This window comes from Elephas maximus, chromosome 4, assembly GCF_024166365.1.
Source record: "Elephas maximus indicus isolate mEleMax1 chromosome 4, mEleMax1 primary haplotype, whole genome shotgun sequence".
Taxonomy (NCBI): domain Eukaryota; kingdom Metazoa; phylum Chordata; class Mammalia; order Proboscidea; family Elephantidae; genus Elephas; species Elephas maximus.
Genome location: NC_064822.1, coordinates 59,059,438 through 59,073,099, shown reverse-complemented (window position 1 = coordinate 59,073,099; position 13,662 = coordinate 59,059,438). Strand labels below are relative to the sequence as shown.

Here is a 13,662-nt window from a genome sequence, read left to right as displayed (position 1 = left end):
GCAACGCTCCGCCGGCGCCAATTTCAAACAGGGGAACAAACTGAAAGCTCCGGTGCCGGACCCCACCCCCGGCCCCTGGCCCGGGACCCCCTCCCCTCCCGGGATCCCCCGGGATTCCCCACCCCTCCCGCACCGTCGGGGACCTGGCCGGCCTGGCGCGAGTCCCTATCCGGGACCCTGGCTCGGCCCCCAGATTGGAGGAGCCCGGAGTCCGCCCTAGGAGCCTCACCCCAGCAGCGGCGGAGGCTGCAGTCGGGAGGTGAGCTGGGCAGAGGAATGGAGGCTGAGGCCGGGCCTGGGCAGAGGCAGGGAGCAAGGTCTCTGGCACCGCTTCCGTAAGTCCTCCGGGCGAGGAAGTCAGGGAGTCTAGCAATAGGGTGCGGGACAGGAGTGGAGGTTTGGGACCACACGGGGAAGGAGGTCTGAGTAAGGGTGCAAATTTTTTCTGCATCCAACCTCTGGTCTCGGCCTTCTCACTTATTTCTCTAAGCACCACTTGGCTTTTACTGGAAGTGTGACCTCTGTACCCTGCATCAGGAGGGCTGAGGTGGCCTACCAAGTGTGAATCGTGGCTGAACTGAAGACTGAGCTTATTCTCCAGTAAGTGAAAGATCAACCCACACACACTCCCCTGCTCTCAGGCGCTCTCACCACTAGGCAACACTGCCTCCACCCTACTCTTACAGGGCCCTTCTCCTGGTTGTTGAGAATCTAGCAAGGTTTCCCTGGTCAGGATGGGGTTACTCTGGAAGTCACCGGGCTAGAAAGTGTTGTTGGCAATACTAGGAAGAGGCTTGTCAGGCTAGAAAGTGTTGTTGGCAATACTAGGAAGAGGCTTGTCAGGGAGTAGAAGAGAAAATTAAGACTTAGACCAGGAAGAAGATATTTTGGAGGAAGGGGAAGATAATAGCTACTGGCTGATGGGAGGAAGGAGGGGAGGAGGCCAGGAGAGATATGAGGTGGAAGTAAAACTGAGATTTGAAGGTAAAGGAAACCTAGATATATAGGAAGGGGAAGAGGCAAAGTGGGAAAGGCCTGTGAATTCTAAGCAGATGGCACCAAAAAAGCAGATGGCAAATGTCATACAAATGTGTCAATCATTTTTCGGGAGATAGCAGATGTCCTAAAAGAGACAGCCAATTTCCCTGTCTCTCAAAGTACCTCTAAATAGAATTACACAATTTTGCATAAACTGGCAGAGTATTTCATGTAGCTATTAAAAATTAACAAAGCACAATTTTTCTCCCCAAGAGAAAAACTACCCTCCTCAGCATTACAAAGCTCCCTTAGCATATTGGTGATAGTCCATTCTAGGAATCAGGAGATAAGGTTTATCCTCTTTGTTCTGGAAGAGAAATTAATACAGTAACATGCTTAGAAATCTAAAATAAAGATAAGCACATGCAAGTACTAATACTGTCACTGCGTAAGTATTTTGTAAACTGAAAGAAAAATACTCTTTTTATTAATGCAACCAAAAACCAAACCCATTACCATCGAGTCTTTTCCAACTCATAGCAACCCTATAGAGCAGAGTGGAACTGCCCTGCCCCATAGAGTTTCCAAGGAGCACCTGGTGAATTCAAACTGCTGACCTTTTGGTTAGCATCTGTAGCTCTTAACCACTACGCCACAGGGTTCCCTTATTAATGCAAGGATAATGATAATGTAGCCTGTAAAATGAATGGCACCCGCTAGAGTTGTGCAGTGCACAATCTGCACAACTTCACCATGGCCCTTAAATAGAGCAAGGGTTGCCTGCAAGCTTTTTATCTGAGCCCTTGTGAACTAGGAGATGATTTCTCCAGTGCTACGGCAATAGTGCAATATGCCTCTCTCCCCTGATTCTGTGGGCACTGATCCTATTTTTTACAGAGTAGAATTACATAAAAATATAAAGGCTCTATCCTAGAATGGATTATGGCATTAGAGTTTTGTTGGGACTATATATCACCATATGCCTTCCTATTCCAGCATCTCCCATCCCTGTCCCTCCAGTCATAGCAAGTAATGTGTATTATAATTTCTACATTTTGTGGCTATCTCACTTGTTTCTGTAGCCAAGCATTCTTAAGCTTCCAGCAGGAAGTCTTTGGCTGTCTTGACCCAAATCCAATCCAGTTCCACTTTCCCCCTTTGAATTGCTTCTGTTTGCTTCAGTTTTACCTTTCTTTAGTCAGTGGATTTCATCTTAGTATTGGAGGTAAGCCTCTACAAAGGTCAGGGAGCATTACCTGGGCCCTTAGGCTCATACTTCTGGCCATAAAAATAGGAATGCCTCTCTAAGAGAAGCTCCTTCTCAGCCTAACAAATCTCTGATATCCTGCTCCTCCTTATACTTTCCAGGGTCCATGCTTGTGATTCTCAATGGAGAGTGAAAGCACAGATTCATAATGAAAACCAGCCCCCGTCGGCCACTGATTCTCAAAAGACGGAGGCTGCCCCTTCCTGTTCAAAATGCCCCAGGTGAAACATCAGAGGAGCAACCTAAGCAGTCCCCTGCCCAACAGGAGCCTGGCCAAGCACAGGCCTCCAAGGAGGTGGCAGAGTCTAGCTCTTGCAAGTTTCCAGCTGGAATCAAGATTATTAACCACCCTACCATGCCTAACACCCAAGTGGTGGCCATCCCCAACAATGCCAATATCCAGAGCATCATCACAGCACTGACCGCCAAAGGAAAAGAAAGTGGCAGCAGTGGGCCCAACAAGTTCATCCTCATCAGCTGTGGGGGAGCCCCCACTCACCCTCCAGGACCCCAGCCTGTAACCCAAGCCAGCTGTGATTCAAAGAGGACAGAAGTGATAACCGAAACCCTGGGACCAAAGCCTACAGCTAGGGATGTGAATCTTCCTAGACCTCCTGGAGCCCTTCCGGGGCAGCGATGGGAGAGCTGTGGTATGTGATCTGCAAGGCAAAGGGGTGAGGAGCCCAGCCTTTCTTCTCTGGTGGCAAGGTCTGCAGTCAGTCGTATTGATGCTTATAACAGACAGGTGTGCAGCCTGAACCAAGTTTCCTCACCCAGTAGCTTTGACCATATCCTCTGGGCACCATTGAAAGCATTGTGATTATAATTTAGCATTTCTATTGCCTTCTTTATATTGGAAAAGAACTTATTATTTCTATTTCTCCTTTCCATTGATCCTATAAGGAAGTAGAAAACTAAAGCAGAAGGAAAAAAAGTTACTTTCCTTGTGCAAATACTCAAATAACTCTTCCGTAAGGTTGCCTTGCCTGATCTTTAAGGTGCAACGCAGCTTGATTGAATTGCAACTTGAATTTCTCCTGAAATCCCTAATAAGGTGGAGTAACTTAGGGCCCATTAGATTTAGCATGTGTTCCCTGTCCCTAAGGGTAGAGGTCTTGGAGTAGTGGTCCCTAACCACAAATTTTGATGGGCCTGCCAGGCGTCTGGTCAGGCAGCTAAGTGGAGTCTTGGATTGCTTTCTGTCTAGCTGGCGGTGAGGCAGCAGGCTGCACTCTCGACAACAGCTTGACCAATATCCAGTGGCTTGGAAAGATGAGTTCTGATGGACTGGGCTCCTGCGGCATCAAGCAAGAAATGGAGGAAAAAGAGAATCATCACCTGGAACAGAGTCAAGTTAAGGTGCACCGCTCTAGGGCACTCAGTAGGGGAGTTAGCCATTGTGGGGAATTTCTAAAAGGGAACTAGATCAAGTGGCCTGCTGGAGCAGGATGTCCAAGCTCTAGTATTTATACTCCACTTAGTGCTATTCTGGAAGCCCTGGTGGCGTAGTAGTTAAGAGCTACGGCTGCTAATCAAAGGGTCAGCAGTTGAAATCCACCAGGCGCTCTTTGGAAACTCTGTGGGGCAGTTCTACTCCGTTCTATAGGGTCACTATGAATCAGAATCAACGGAACAGCAATGGCTTGGTTATTTTTTTTGCTTGCTTATTGCTACTCTGTTTTGAGCTACTTTTCTCCCTGGGATCTTTTTCTTCCACCTGTGAGAATTCCTTGAGAGCCAATTCCTCAGGCTGGCTCGCTCTATATTTCCATCAGTACTGAGTATAGTACTCTGCCCTTAGTAGGTATTCAGGAAACGATGACAAACTTAGTTTGGGAAGCAACTTTTATGTTAGAGAGGCACCCCAAAGTATGAAAGGAATACAGCATCTCTAACAAGATAATTGTATTAGAAGATTTAATATTAATAGCAAATAAAGTGAATTAGATGTGTTTTGAACACATCCCAGCAATCAAGATTTATTTGACCCAATCATATGGTCTGGGTTGTTTTTCACAGTTGCCAGTGTCACACATCTAGATTCTGTTGGATATATCCTTTAATCATTCATTCAACAACCTTTGAAAGTGAAAATATACATGAATGTATACATATATAAAACTTAATTGAGCTGTACACTTAAGATTTGTGTACTTTATAATTATATGTCAATTTAGAAAAATGGGAGTAACCAGCACTTAGCCAAAAGTGTACTTTTGGGAATGGTTCTCTCATACAAACATTGAAATGAGATGAATTTATTCACATCACATCAGGAGGAGGAGTTGGACTAAGACCTAGTTCTCTTGACCCCCAAATCTGAAAAACAGGTATGGTTTTACTATAAAGCCAATACTTTGAGAATCACAATATATAACCAAACTCTGCTGAGATGTTTCAACTAGAAGTAATTGGACCTCAGCTTATTAACTGGGCAGTACTTTGAACAAAGGAGTTCTGGTGGCACAGTGATTAAATGCTCAGCCACTAACCCAAAGGTCAGTGGTTCACACCCACCAGCCTCTCTGCAGGAGAAAGATGTGGCAGTCTGCTTCCATAAAGACTACAGCCTTGGAAACCCTATGAGGCAGTTCTACTCTGTCCTATAGCATCACTGTGTGTCAGAAACGACTTGATGGCAATGGGTTTGGTTTTATATGTCTTCAACAAAATGGTGACAGAGAAGTGATTCAAACATTGACTGTGGACTGGACTAGATCATCCCTAGATCGTTCTTAACCCTACAAATTTTTTTCTATGGAATAGTGGTCTCAGATAAGTATGTATCTAGTACAATTCTATGGATAAAAATTTTCTCTAGGGGATGTTTATGGCGGGGGGGGCCTTTCTTGCAAACTCTTCCATGTCATTCCCTTTTTTCCTTCCCTTTGGCTTCTCGTAACCCTCAGGTTGAGAAGGCCCCTGGAGGATCAACATCCTGGCAGGACTCCATGTCTGAGCGGCCACCCTACTCTTACATGGCCATGATACAATTCGCTATCAACAGCACTGAGAGGAAGCGCATGACTTTGAAGGACATCTATACTTGGATCGAGGACCACTTCCCCTACTTTAAGCACATTGCCAAACCAGGCTGGAAGGTAATATGCCCCTTAACAGCCAAAGTTGATGTGACTTTGGCCCTACAGTTTGTCTCTGGTATTGTACAGCAGTTTCTGTTGGTGTTCTGAAGGAGCAGCTCAATGCAAAGGGTACTAGACCTATAAATAGATGTATCTTTTGGATTGTGACTTGATCCTACTGAATCTAGGCAAAATCATCAATAAGAGTTCTGCGGCCACTTCATCTGTCATTATCTAAGGTTATAGAGACTCTTCAGTGTAGCCCCAAGCCCACTTTTATGCTGCATCAAAACAGCCATAAGTATTGGCAACTAGAGTGGCTTAGTAGCTGTATGAGAAAATCTTGATGAAGAAAAACAACAAAACCACTGCCTGTGAGCCTTTTGACTGAAGATTCATCTCCTACAATGTTACATATCATTCTAGTGGGCAGGATTGTTTTCTTCATTTTATTCACAGAAAGACTGAGATGCCTGGGCATCCTTGTAACTCACACAGTTGGTCAATGTCAGAACCACAAGGGTTATGGATTGAATTGTGTCCCACCAAAATATGTGCGGTAAATCCTAGCCCCTACACCAGTGGTTATAATCCCATTTGGGAATAGGTTGTCTTTGTTATGTTAATGAGACAGCATTAGTGTTGGGTGTTTATTGAGTCAATCTCTTTTGAGATATAAAAGATATTAAACAAGCAAGAGAGAAGCAAGCAGAGATGGGGTAAGATAGATGCCAAGACACATGGAGATCGCCAAGGAACCAGGAAGCAGAAGCTGAAGAGACAAGGACGTTCCTCCTGAGCTGACAGACAAAGTCTTCCCCTAGAGCTGGCACTCTGAATTAGAACTTCTAGCCTCTTAAACTGTGAGAAAATAAATGTTTGTTAAAGCCACTCGTAGTATTTCTGTTGTAGTTGCACTAGATAATGAAGACAACAAGTTAGGTCTTCTGATGGGTTCTCGATTCCAAGCCAAGGGCTTTTTCCCCTGATAATAGAACTCAACTTTACTGTTAATCTCAACTTAATTTCTTGGTTTCTTACTTTTTCTTACCCACCTCTCTTGCTATTGATTTTTGCTTCAGATTATTAACTGCTTTTTCGTAGCCTCTGACAGCTATCTTGGTCTTGTCTTTATCACCAACCTAAAGAATGACACCAGTTTTTGATCCATGTAGAGGTGGATGGGTTAATAGCAAAGCTGACTCCTCTGCAGTGTGAAATGTGAGGGAGGGAGTTACCAGTGGGCAAGGCTACACAGATACCTGACAAAAGTTGTCCTGGGTACAGTGGGAGAGGCCTGAGGCTGATTTGCCCAGTTAGTTTCAAAGGTGCTGTTTCTGAAGCTAAGGTAGCTGATCACTGGTCTTTACCTTCTTTCAGAATTCCATCCGCCACAACCTCTCTCTCCATGACATGTTTGTTCGTGAAACGTCTGCCAATGGCAAGGTCTCCTTTTGGACCATTCACCCCAGTGCCAATCGCTACTTGACGTTGGACCAGGTGTTTAAGGTGAATGTCCCAGTTTTGTCTAAAAAGGGCCAGAGTTGAAGGCTGTAGTATCCATCTCACAAGGATATCTGATCAGAGAAGAGTTAGAAACCAGCCAGCCAATCAGAGATTTGTGTAAAACTCGCTGAACTAAGTGCAGATGACAAATACCAGATGATACACTGTGCTAGACCAGGGCATGAAGAGGACTGTTCTGATCCAAAATAGAGGAGGACTTCCCAGGGCAGTGTTTCCCTAACTTTCTGTGACTAAGAACTACCTGGACGCTTATTAAAATACAGCTTCCCAAGCCCCTCCCTTGGAAGTCCTGGTTCAGTGTATTTGGGATAGGCCCAGGGATTTGTATTTTTAAGCATCTCAGGTGTTTCTTACACAGAAAAGTCTGGGAAACTGCTTAGAAGGAAAAAAAAAAAAAAAACCTTTAGATAGAGACCAGAAGCTGTGCCACCAGGAGAACATCTTTTTAGAAAGAAGCTTTTGTTTTGGGATCTCAGAGTGCCCATAAGGCTGACAGTATCTATATCCATTCTCTTGGGAGGGACAGTTGTCCAGAGTGCCCTTCAACTTCAATCACGGATATATTCTTCCCAGTCTGGTCAGATTCACCACACTGGTGGTAACTTCCGTCTCATTTCTCTCCCACAATGCCTGGCCGCCACCAGCCACTGGACCCAGGGTCTCCACAATCGCCCGAGCACTTGGAATCAGTAAGATTCTTTCCCTCCAGCTCGGGGCTTGGACTTATTTTCCTTTCATTGCTCAGCATGGCTTTAGTGGACAGGGGCCAGATGTTAAGCAGGGGGAGGGAGCCTAGGCCATGTGACTGCTGCCTTAAACACAGAGCACCCTGAGGCTTCTGGGAGGGAAGAAAATGAGGCTGCTGGGCACATTTGTGACCACCACCCATCTCACCAGAAGTAGGGCTCATGCCCACTTCTCCTTCCCCTCCCACAGGCATCATCCAAGTGTGCTGAGCAGAGCACAGCATGGCAGGAGAACATGACACAGGCTTGGTGCGAGACAGCAGTGATAAGTGCATGGCATAGGTCTTGCAGGCTGCAATTCTCCTCTCACTTTTCTACCTGGCTTTTCTTGAGTATTCTTATACCTCCATGCTTTAGCATCCCCTGGGGGTGGTGAGGACACATGGATGAGGTGGTAGGACGGTCCTGCCATCCTATGTCCATATGCTGTCCACCTTTTTCTGCTAACCAAGGCTTTGGAGACAGTGCTCACCTACATCCATCCCTTCAAGTCGGCTTTTTCTTTCTGGCCTGTTGGTTAGCTCAGTGTACGAGGTACCAGAGCAGCTGGTGGGGTTCTCCTGCCATCTTTCTCTACCTTATTAACCCAGGTTTCTTTCTCTTCCTATCTACCACAAGCAGCAGCAGAAACGACCCAATCCTGAGCTCCGCCGGAACATGACCATCAAAACTGAACTCCCACTGGGCGCACGTTAGTATGGGAGAGTGGGCCTCAGGCCTAGTCCTTATGCTGGGGGCGTATCTTTAGGGAATCAGGCTCCGGGACTCTGTTCCCAGCTCAAAGGGATCTGAGCCCAGAAAAGGAGAGCAAAACTCCTGGGATTAAGAAGGGGCATGTATTCCCTGCTCCTGATCTCTCTGATTTCCTCTTAGGCCGGAAGATGAAGCCCCTGCTACCACGGGTCAGCTCGTACCTGGTCCCCATCCAGTTCCCAGTCAACCAGTCACTGGTGTTGCAGCCCTCGGTGAAGGTACCATTGCCCCTGGCAGCTTCACTCATGAGCTCAGAGCTTTCCCGCCATAGCAAACGAGTCCGCATTGCCCCCAAGGTGAGTGTTTTCTGTTTTTCTCTGAGGAGTGACGCCCATCAATTAAACGTATTGTATCTACTGCTTACAAAGTACTCTGCTAAGCGTTCCTTAAGAAGCTTATAAATATTGTTGGGTAGACAAGGCATAAATACACCCAAAACCAAACCAAACCCATTGCTTTCGAGTCAATTCCAACTCATAGCGACCATATAGGACAGAGTGCCCTATAGGGTTTCTAAGGCTGTAATCTTTGCAGAAGCAGACTGCCACATCTTTTTTCCACAGAGCAGCTGGTGGGTTCAAACTGCTGACCTTAAAGTTAGCAGCTGAGTGCTTAACCATTGTGCCACCAGGGCTCCTTCATAAATACATATGAACGTTTAACAGCATTATGTTGTTAGTTGCCATCAAATCGATTGCCACTCATGGCGACCCCATATGTGCAGAGTAGAATTGCTCCATAGGGTTTTCAAGGCTGTTACCTTTCAGAAGCAGATTACCAGGCCTGTCTTCTAAGGTGCCTCTGGGTGGGCGGTTTGAACTGCCAACCTGCCAACCTTTTGGTTAGTAGTCCAGCACTTACCATTTGCAACACCCAGGAACTCCTAATAGCATTCTAAGAGCTAAAAAGGAATTTGGATTACAATGTAAGTGGTGTCAGAAGGCCCATAAATATCTGAAGAGTCTATAAGAATTTCAGACAAGGGCGATTATGGTGGATGAGCTGCAACAGTTAAAAAAGAGTTAACAAGGGAAGTAGGTCTTAAAAAGAAGTCGTTTTGCATAAGCAAATAGGTGTGGAGAGAGCATTCTATTAGGTAATGCCACAGAGGCAGGGAAGGCCAGTTTGTCCCTAGTAGAATGAATGGGTCATCTAGCTCAAGGTTTCTCAGCCTCAGTATTATTGACATTTTGGGCTGAATAATTCTTTGTTGAGGGGGAAGACGTCATCCTGGGCACTGTAGGATGTTCAGCAGCATCCCTTGTCTCTCTCCACTAGATGCCAGTAGCACCCCCCCCAGGTGTGACAATTAGAATGTCTCCTGACATTGCCAAATGTCGCCTTGGCGAGGAAATCCCCCCCACCCCAGTTGAGCGTGACTGGTCTAGCTTCAAAGGAAGGTGAGGGTAAGTTAAGACCATATGGTGATGAGCCATCAAGTCTGGACCTTACCCTGTAGAGGTTGTGTGAGCAGGGGCCCACAGGTAACCAAAGTGGAAGAAAGCCCTCCCCAGCCCACCACTTCACTGAGATGGAAACAGCATGGACTCTGGAGTTTGGAGAGATTTGGGTTTGCTTTTTTTTTTTTTAGATTAAAAATACTATAAAAATATATTATACATAGTTTTACCTAATGCACTAATGTGATTGTAGTATGTATAGTGTTTTGTTTTGGTGCAGTCTTTTGTTTTTTTCCTTTTCTTCTTTTTAGCTCCATTCCACCTCCCCTTCCCCCACCTTCACTCACATTACCCCTGCCCCCAAGAAAACCCATGTCCGTGATCTAGTATGCTTTCTTCCGTATCTTATCCATAGTCTTAATATAACAGACATGCATATATAGCCGTAGCCGTTTTAAGTATATGCACGCAACACATTAAAAATGGAATCACATTATACACACTTTTTTGCATCTGACTTTTTCTAACTCAGCAGTAAATACCTCGTGGAAATTCTTCCAAGTCTCTTTGCATAGCTCTAATTCATTGCTTTTTAATGGTCCCATAATATTCCATGGTGTGGCTATAACATAAATTTTCAACCATTCCACTTTTATGGGCACATTTTGTATCCAGTTTTTGCCCTATGAGCAACACTGCAATAAATGTCTTTCTTACCAGTGTTTTTATTACTATGGGATAGAGTCCCAGACATGAGATTACTAATAAGATATTTTAAATTTTATTAAATATTGCTAAATCTCTTTCTTAAAAAAGCTGAGATAATTCAGATTCCTACCAGCAAGATATGACAAGACCTGTATCCTTGCCAGCAATTGGTATTATCAGTCTTTTTAACGTTTTCCAGTCTGATGGGTATAAATGGTATCTCTTTATTTAATTGTACCTTTCTCTGCTTACCAATAAGTTTCGTCATCCTCTCAAATGTTTGGCTACTTGGAATTGTTCTCTATGAATTGCTTATTTATAGACACTGTCCATTTTTCTATAGGGTTTTTGTTATTAATTTGTGAGAATTTTGTATATTATAGAGATTAGCCTTTTGCCTTTTATGCTGAGGATATCTCTCTACTTTTTATCGTTTGTTTCTTAACTTTGTTTATGGTATCTCTTGCCACAGTAAAAATTTTTATGTAGTCAAATATGTCTCTCTTCTCTTTTACAGCTCTGGGTTTCCAGTCTTGGTTAAGAAGGTCACCCCCACCCTCAGATTGTACATGTAGTCTCCTAGATTCTCTTGCAGGATTTGTATGGTTTTAATTTTTATGTTTAAGTCTTCGTATACGGTATAAGATAGGCATCCAATTTTATTTTCTCCTCAGATGGGTACTAATTATGTCAGCATCGTATTAAATACTCCATATTTTTACCCCTGGAATTGAATTACCACCTTCATCCTATATTCTCATATTCACTAGTTGTTAAAAATGTAAAAAGTTAAAAAAGAGGATCAGTACCAGTATGTAAGTTATTATAGTCATGATTTTGTGTTTTGCCTGGTGACAGTGTTTTGCCTGATCACCAGGCCTCAAGGGCTCCCTTTCACCTATCTCTGCTTCCCTTTCAGGTACTGCTAGCTGATGAAGGGATAGCCCCTCTTCCCACTGTGGGACCAGTGAAAGAGGAAAAACTCCTGCCTGGAGAAGGGCTGTCCCCTTTGCTACCAGTTCAGTCCATCAAGGAGGAAGAAATCCAGGCTGGGGAGGAAACACCGTACTTAGCAAGACACATCAAAGTGGAGAGCCCTCCCTTGGAAGAGTGGCCCTCCCCGTCTTTCAAAGAGGAACCGCCTCACTCCTGGGAGGATTCGTCCCAGTCTCCCACTCCAAGGCCCAAGAAGTCCTACAGTGGGCTCAAGTCCCCAGCCCGGTGTGTCTCTGAAATGCTTGTGATTAAACGGAGGGAGAGGAGGGAGAGGAGCCGATCCCGAAGGAAACAGCATCTACTGCCTCCCCGTGTGGATGAGCCCGAGCCGCTCTTCTCAGAGGGCCCCAGCACTTCCCGCCGAGCCGCAGAGCTTCCTTTCCTAGCAGAGGCCTCTGAGCCGGCCTCCCAGCACTGCTACTCCCAGGAGGAGGGAGGACCTTTTAAGACACCCATTAAGGAGACACTGCCCATCTCTTCCACCCCGAGCAAATCTGTTCTCCCTATGACCCCTGAATCCTGGAGGCTCACACCCCCAGCCAAAGAGGGGGGACTAGATTTCAGCCCAGTACGAACCCCCCAGGGTGCCTTTGGCCCCCTACCTGACTCCCTGGGGCTGATGGATCTCAGCACCACCCCACTGAAAAGTGTTCCACTCTTTGACTCACCCCGAGAGTTCCTCAATTCGGAGCCCTTTGACCTTGTCTCTGACCCCTTCAGCGGCTGTCCGCCCTCAGATATGGAAACCCCCAAGCCAGGTTCCCCTGAGCCACAGGTTGCCAACCTTTCAGCCAATCGCTCACTGACAGAAGGTCTGGTTCTGGACACAATGAATGATAGCCTCAGCAAGATCCTACTGGACATCAGCTTCCCTGGCCTGGAGGAAGACCCACTGGGCCCTGATAACACCAGCTGGTCTCAGTTCATTCCTGAGCTGCGGTAGAGACCTGGCCTTACCGTTGCTGCTCAAGCTGCGCACTCTTCTGGAGCACTTGTGTGGCCAGGCAATCCAGGCCCAGTGTACCCCAGGCCCTCTGAGTGAGAACAGCAGGCAGTGACTGCTCCTCAGCCCCGCCTTTCCTGGTGATACCAAGGCAGCAACTGCGCCTTAGCCACCACAAGGGCCTCTGCAAACAGCACGACCCTGATAGCTGGTCTCTGTGCCCCTTCAGCTCCCCAGGAGAATCTGGTTCCTCTACACCTACTGGGAGCTAAAGGGTGGACACAGCAAAAACAAAAGTGAAAGGGACTAGGAACTCTCCAAACTGCTTCCATTCTGTACCCAGCAGTCTTCTTGCAGGGTGGCCCTTGTAAATAGTGTATATTCTCCAAATTATCCTCTAATAATAAATGTAAACTTATTTCCTTAGATTATCTGGGGACTGCCAGAAAGCAGGCAGGAGGGCAAGGGGGTTCAGTTTGCTTTTAGTTCCTAGAGGCGGGAAGGACCTGCAGTGCCAGGTTTCTTCCAGGCCCGAGGTACCTAGCTCAAGGGCTCTTTACTGTAGGTACCTAGACCAGGACATAAACTCACCCATGTCCCTCTTCCTGCCCCTCCCCCACCTCCCCATGTTTCCAGGTCAGCTTTCCTGCAAGAAGAAATCCTGGTAACAGTTTCTTTTCTATTGGGTCAAGAGTTGCGTTTGGGGTGGGGATGGATGCATCTGAAGCAAAAGCATGTGGGTGTTTCCACTGGATATTTCTCTAATAGTGTCCCTAATCATGCCATTGTCGAGAACGTGGCCAGAGGCTTGAGAAGGCTGGAAGGGCCCGTGACCTGCCTGGCTTTTTTAGCTTGCACCTCAGCTTTGCAGAGAGCCACCCTAGGCCCCAGCTGACTGCACGCATGTAAGCCAGCTCAAGAACACTACTGTAACTACCTTCTCAATAAAATCCAGGGTGGAAGTGTCAGTCTCTGTGGTGTGTTGGTGTCTGGTCCCTAAGGCAAGAGCAGGAGTTGGAAAAGATGATGGTGGAGAGGGTGGTAACTGGGAAGAGGCAGTGTCCGAGCTGACCTGAAGAAGCACCTGAGGGACTGAGTGCAAAGGGCTTTAGCACAGATCCCCTGGCCCCTTTTCCCCTCATATTCATCCTTGTTCCCTGGGACCTGCTGGCTAACTTAGGCCTTTTGGGGCTCCCAAATAAGAGAAAGGTGTAGGCAAGGGCAGACCCTGGAAACAGAGTGATGGGCCCACTTACAGGTG

General features: G+C 46.3%; 1 protein-coding gene across 5 annotated transcripts; it reads left to right on the top strand.

Annotated features, from left to right (window-relative positions):
- The first annotated feature begins 26 nt into the window (after positions 1-26).
- FOXM1 (forkhead box M1) lies at positions 27-13,355 on the top strand. Of its 5 annotated transcripts, none has more exons than XM_049882176.1 (10): positions 27-259; positions 491-600; positions 2,347-2,895; positions 3,453-3,604; positions 5,155-5,346; positions 6,709-6,837; positions 7,500-7,544; positions 8,223-8,292; positions 8,475-8,650; positions 11,382-13,355. In XM_049882176.1, the coding sequence occupies exons 3-10, from the start codon at positions 2,394-2,396 to the stop codon at positions 12,399-12,401; spliced, it is 2,286 nt and encodes a 761-aa protein (XP_049738133.1). In that variant the 5' UTR covers positions 27-259; positions 491-600; positions 2,347-2,393; the 3' UTR covers positions 12,402-13,355. The 5 variants fall into 5 exon arrangements, with proteins under 5 accessions (XP_049738133.1, XP_049738129.1, XP_049738130.1 ...); XM_049882172.1 differs by having other exon boundaries at positions 8,220-8,292; XM_049882173.1 differs by lacking the exon at positions 491-600 and having other exon boundaries at positions 8,220-8,292.
- Positions 13,356-13,662: the final 307 nt, after the last annotated feature.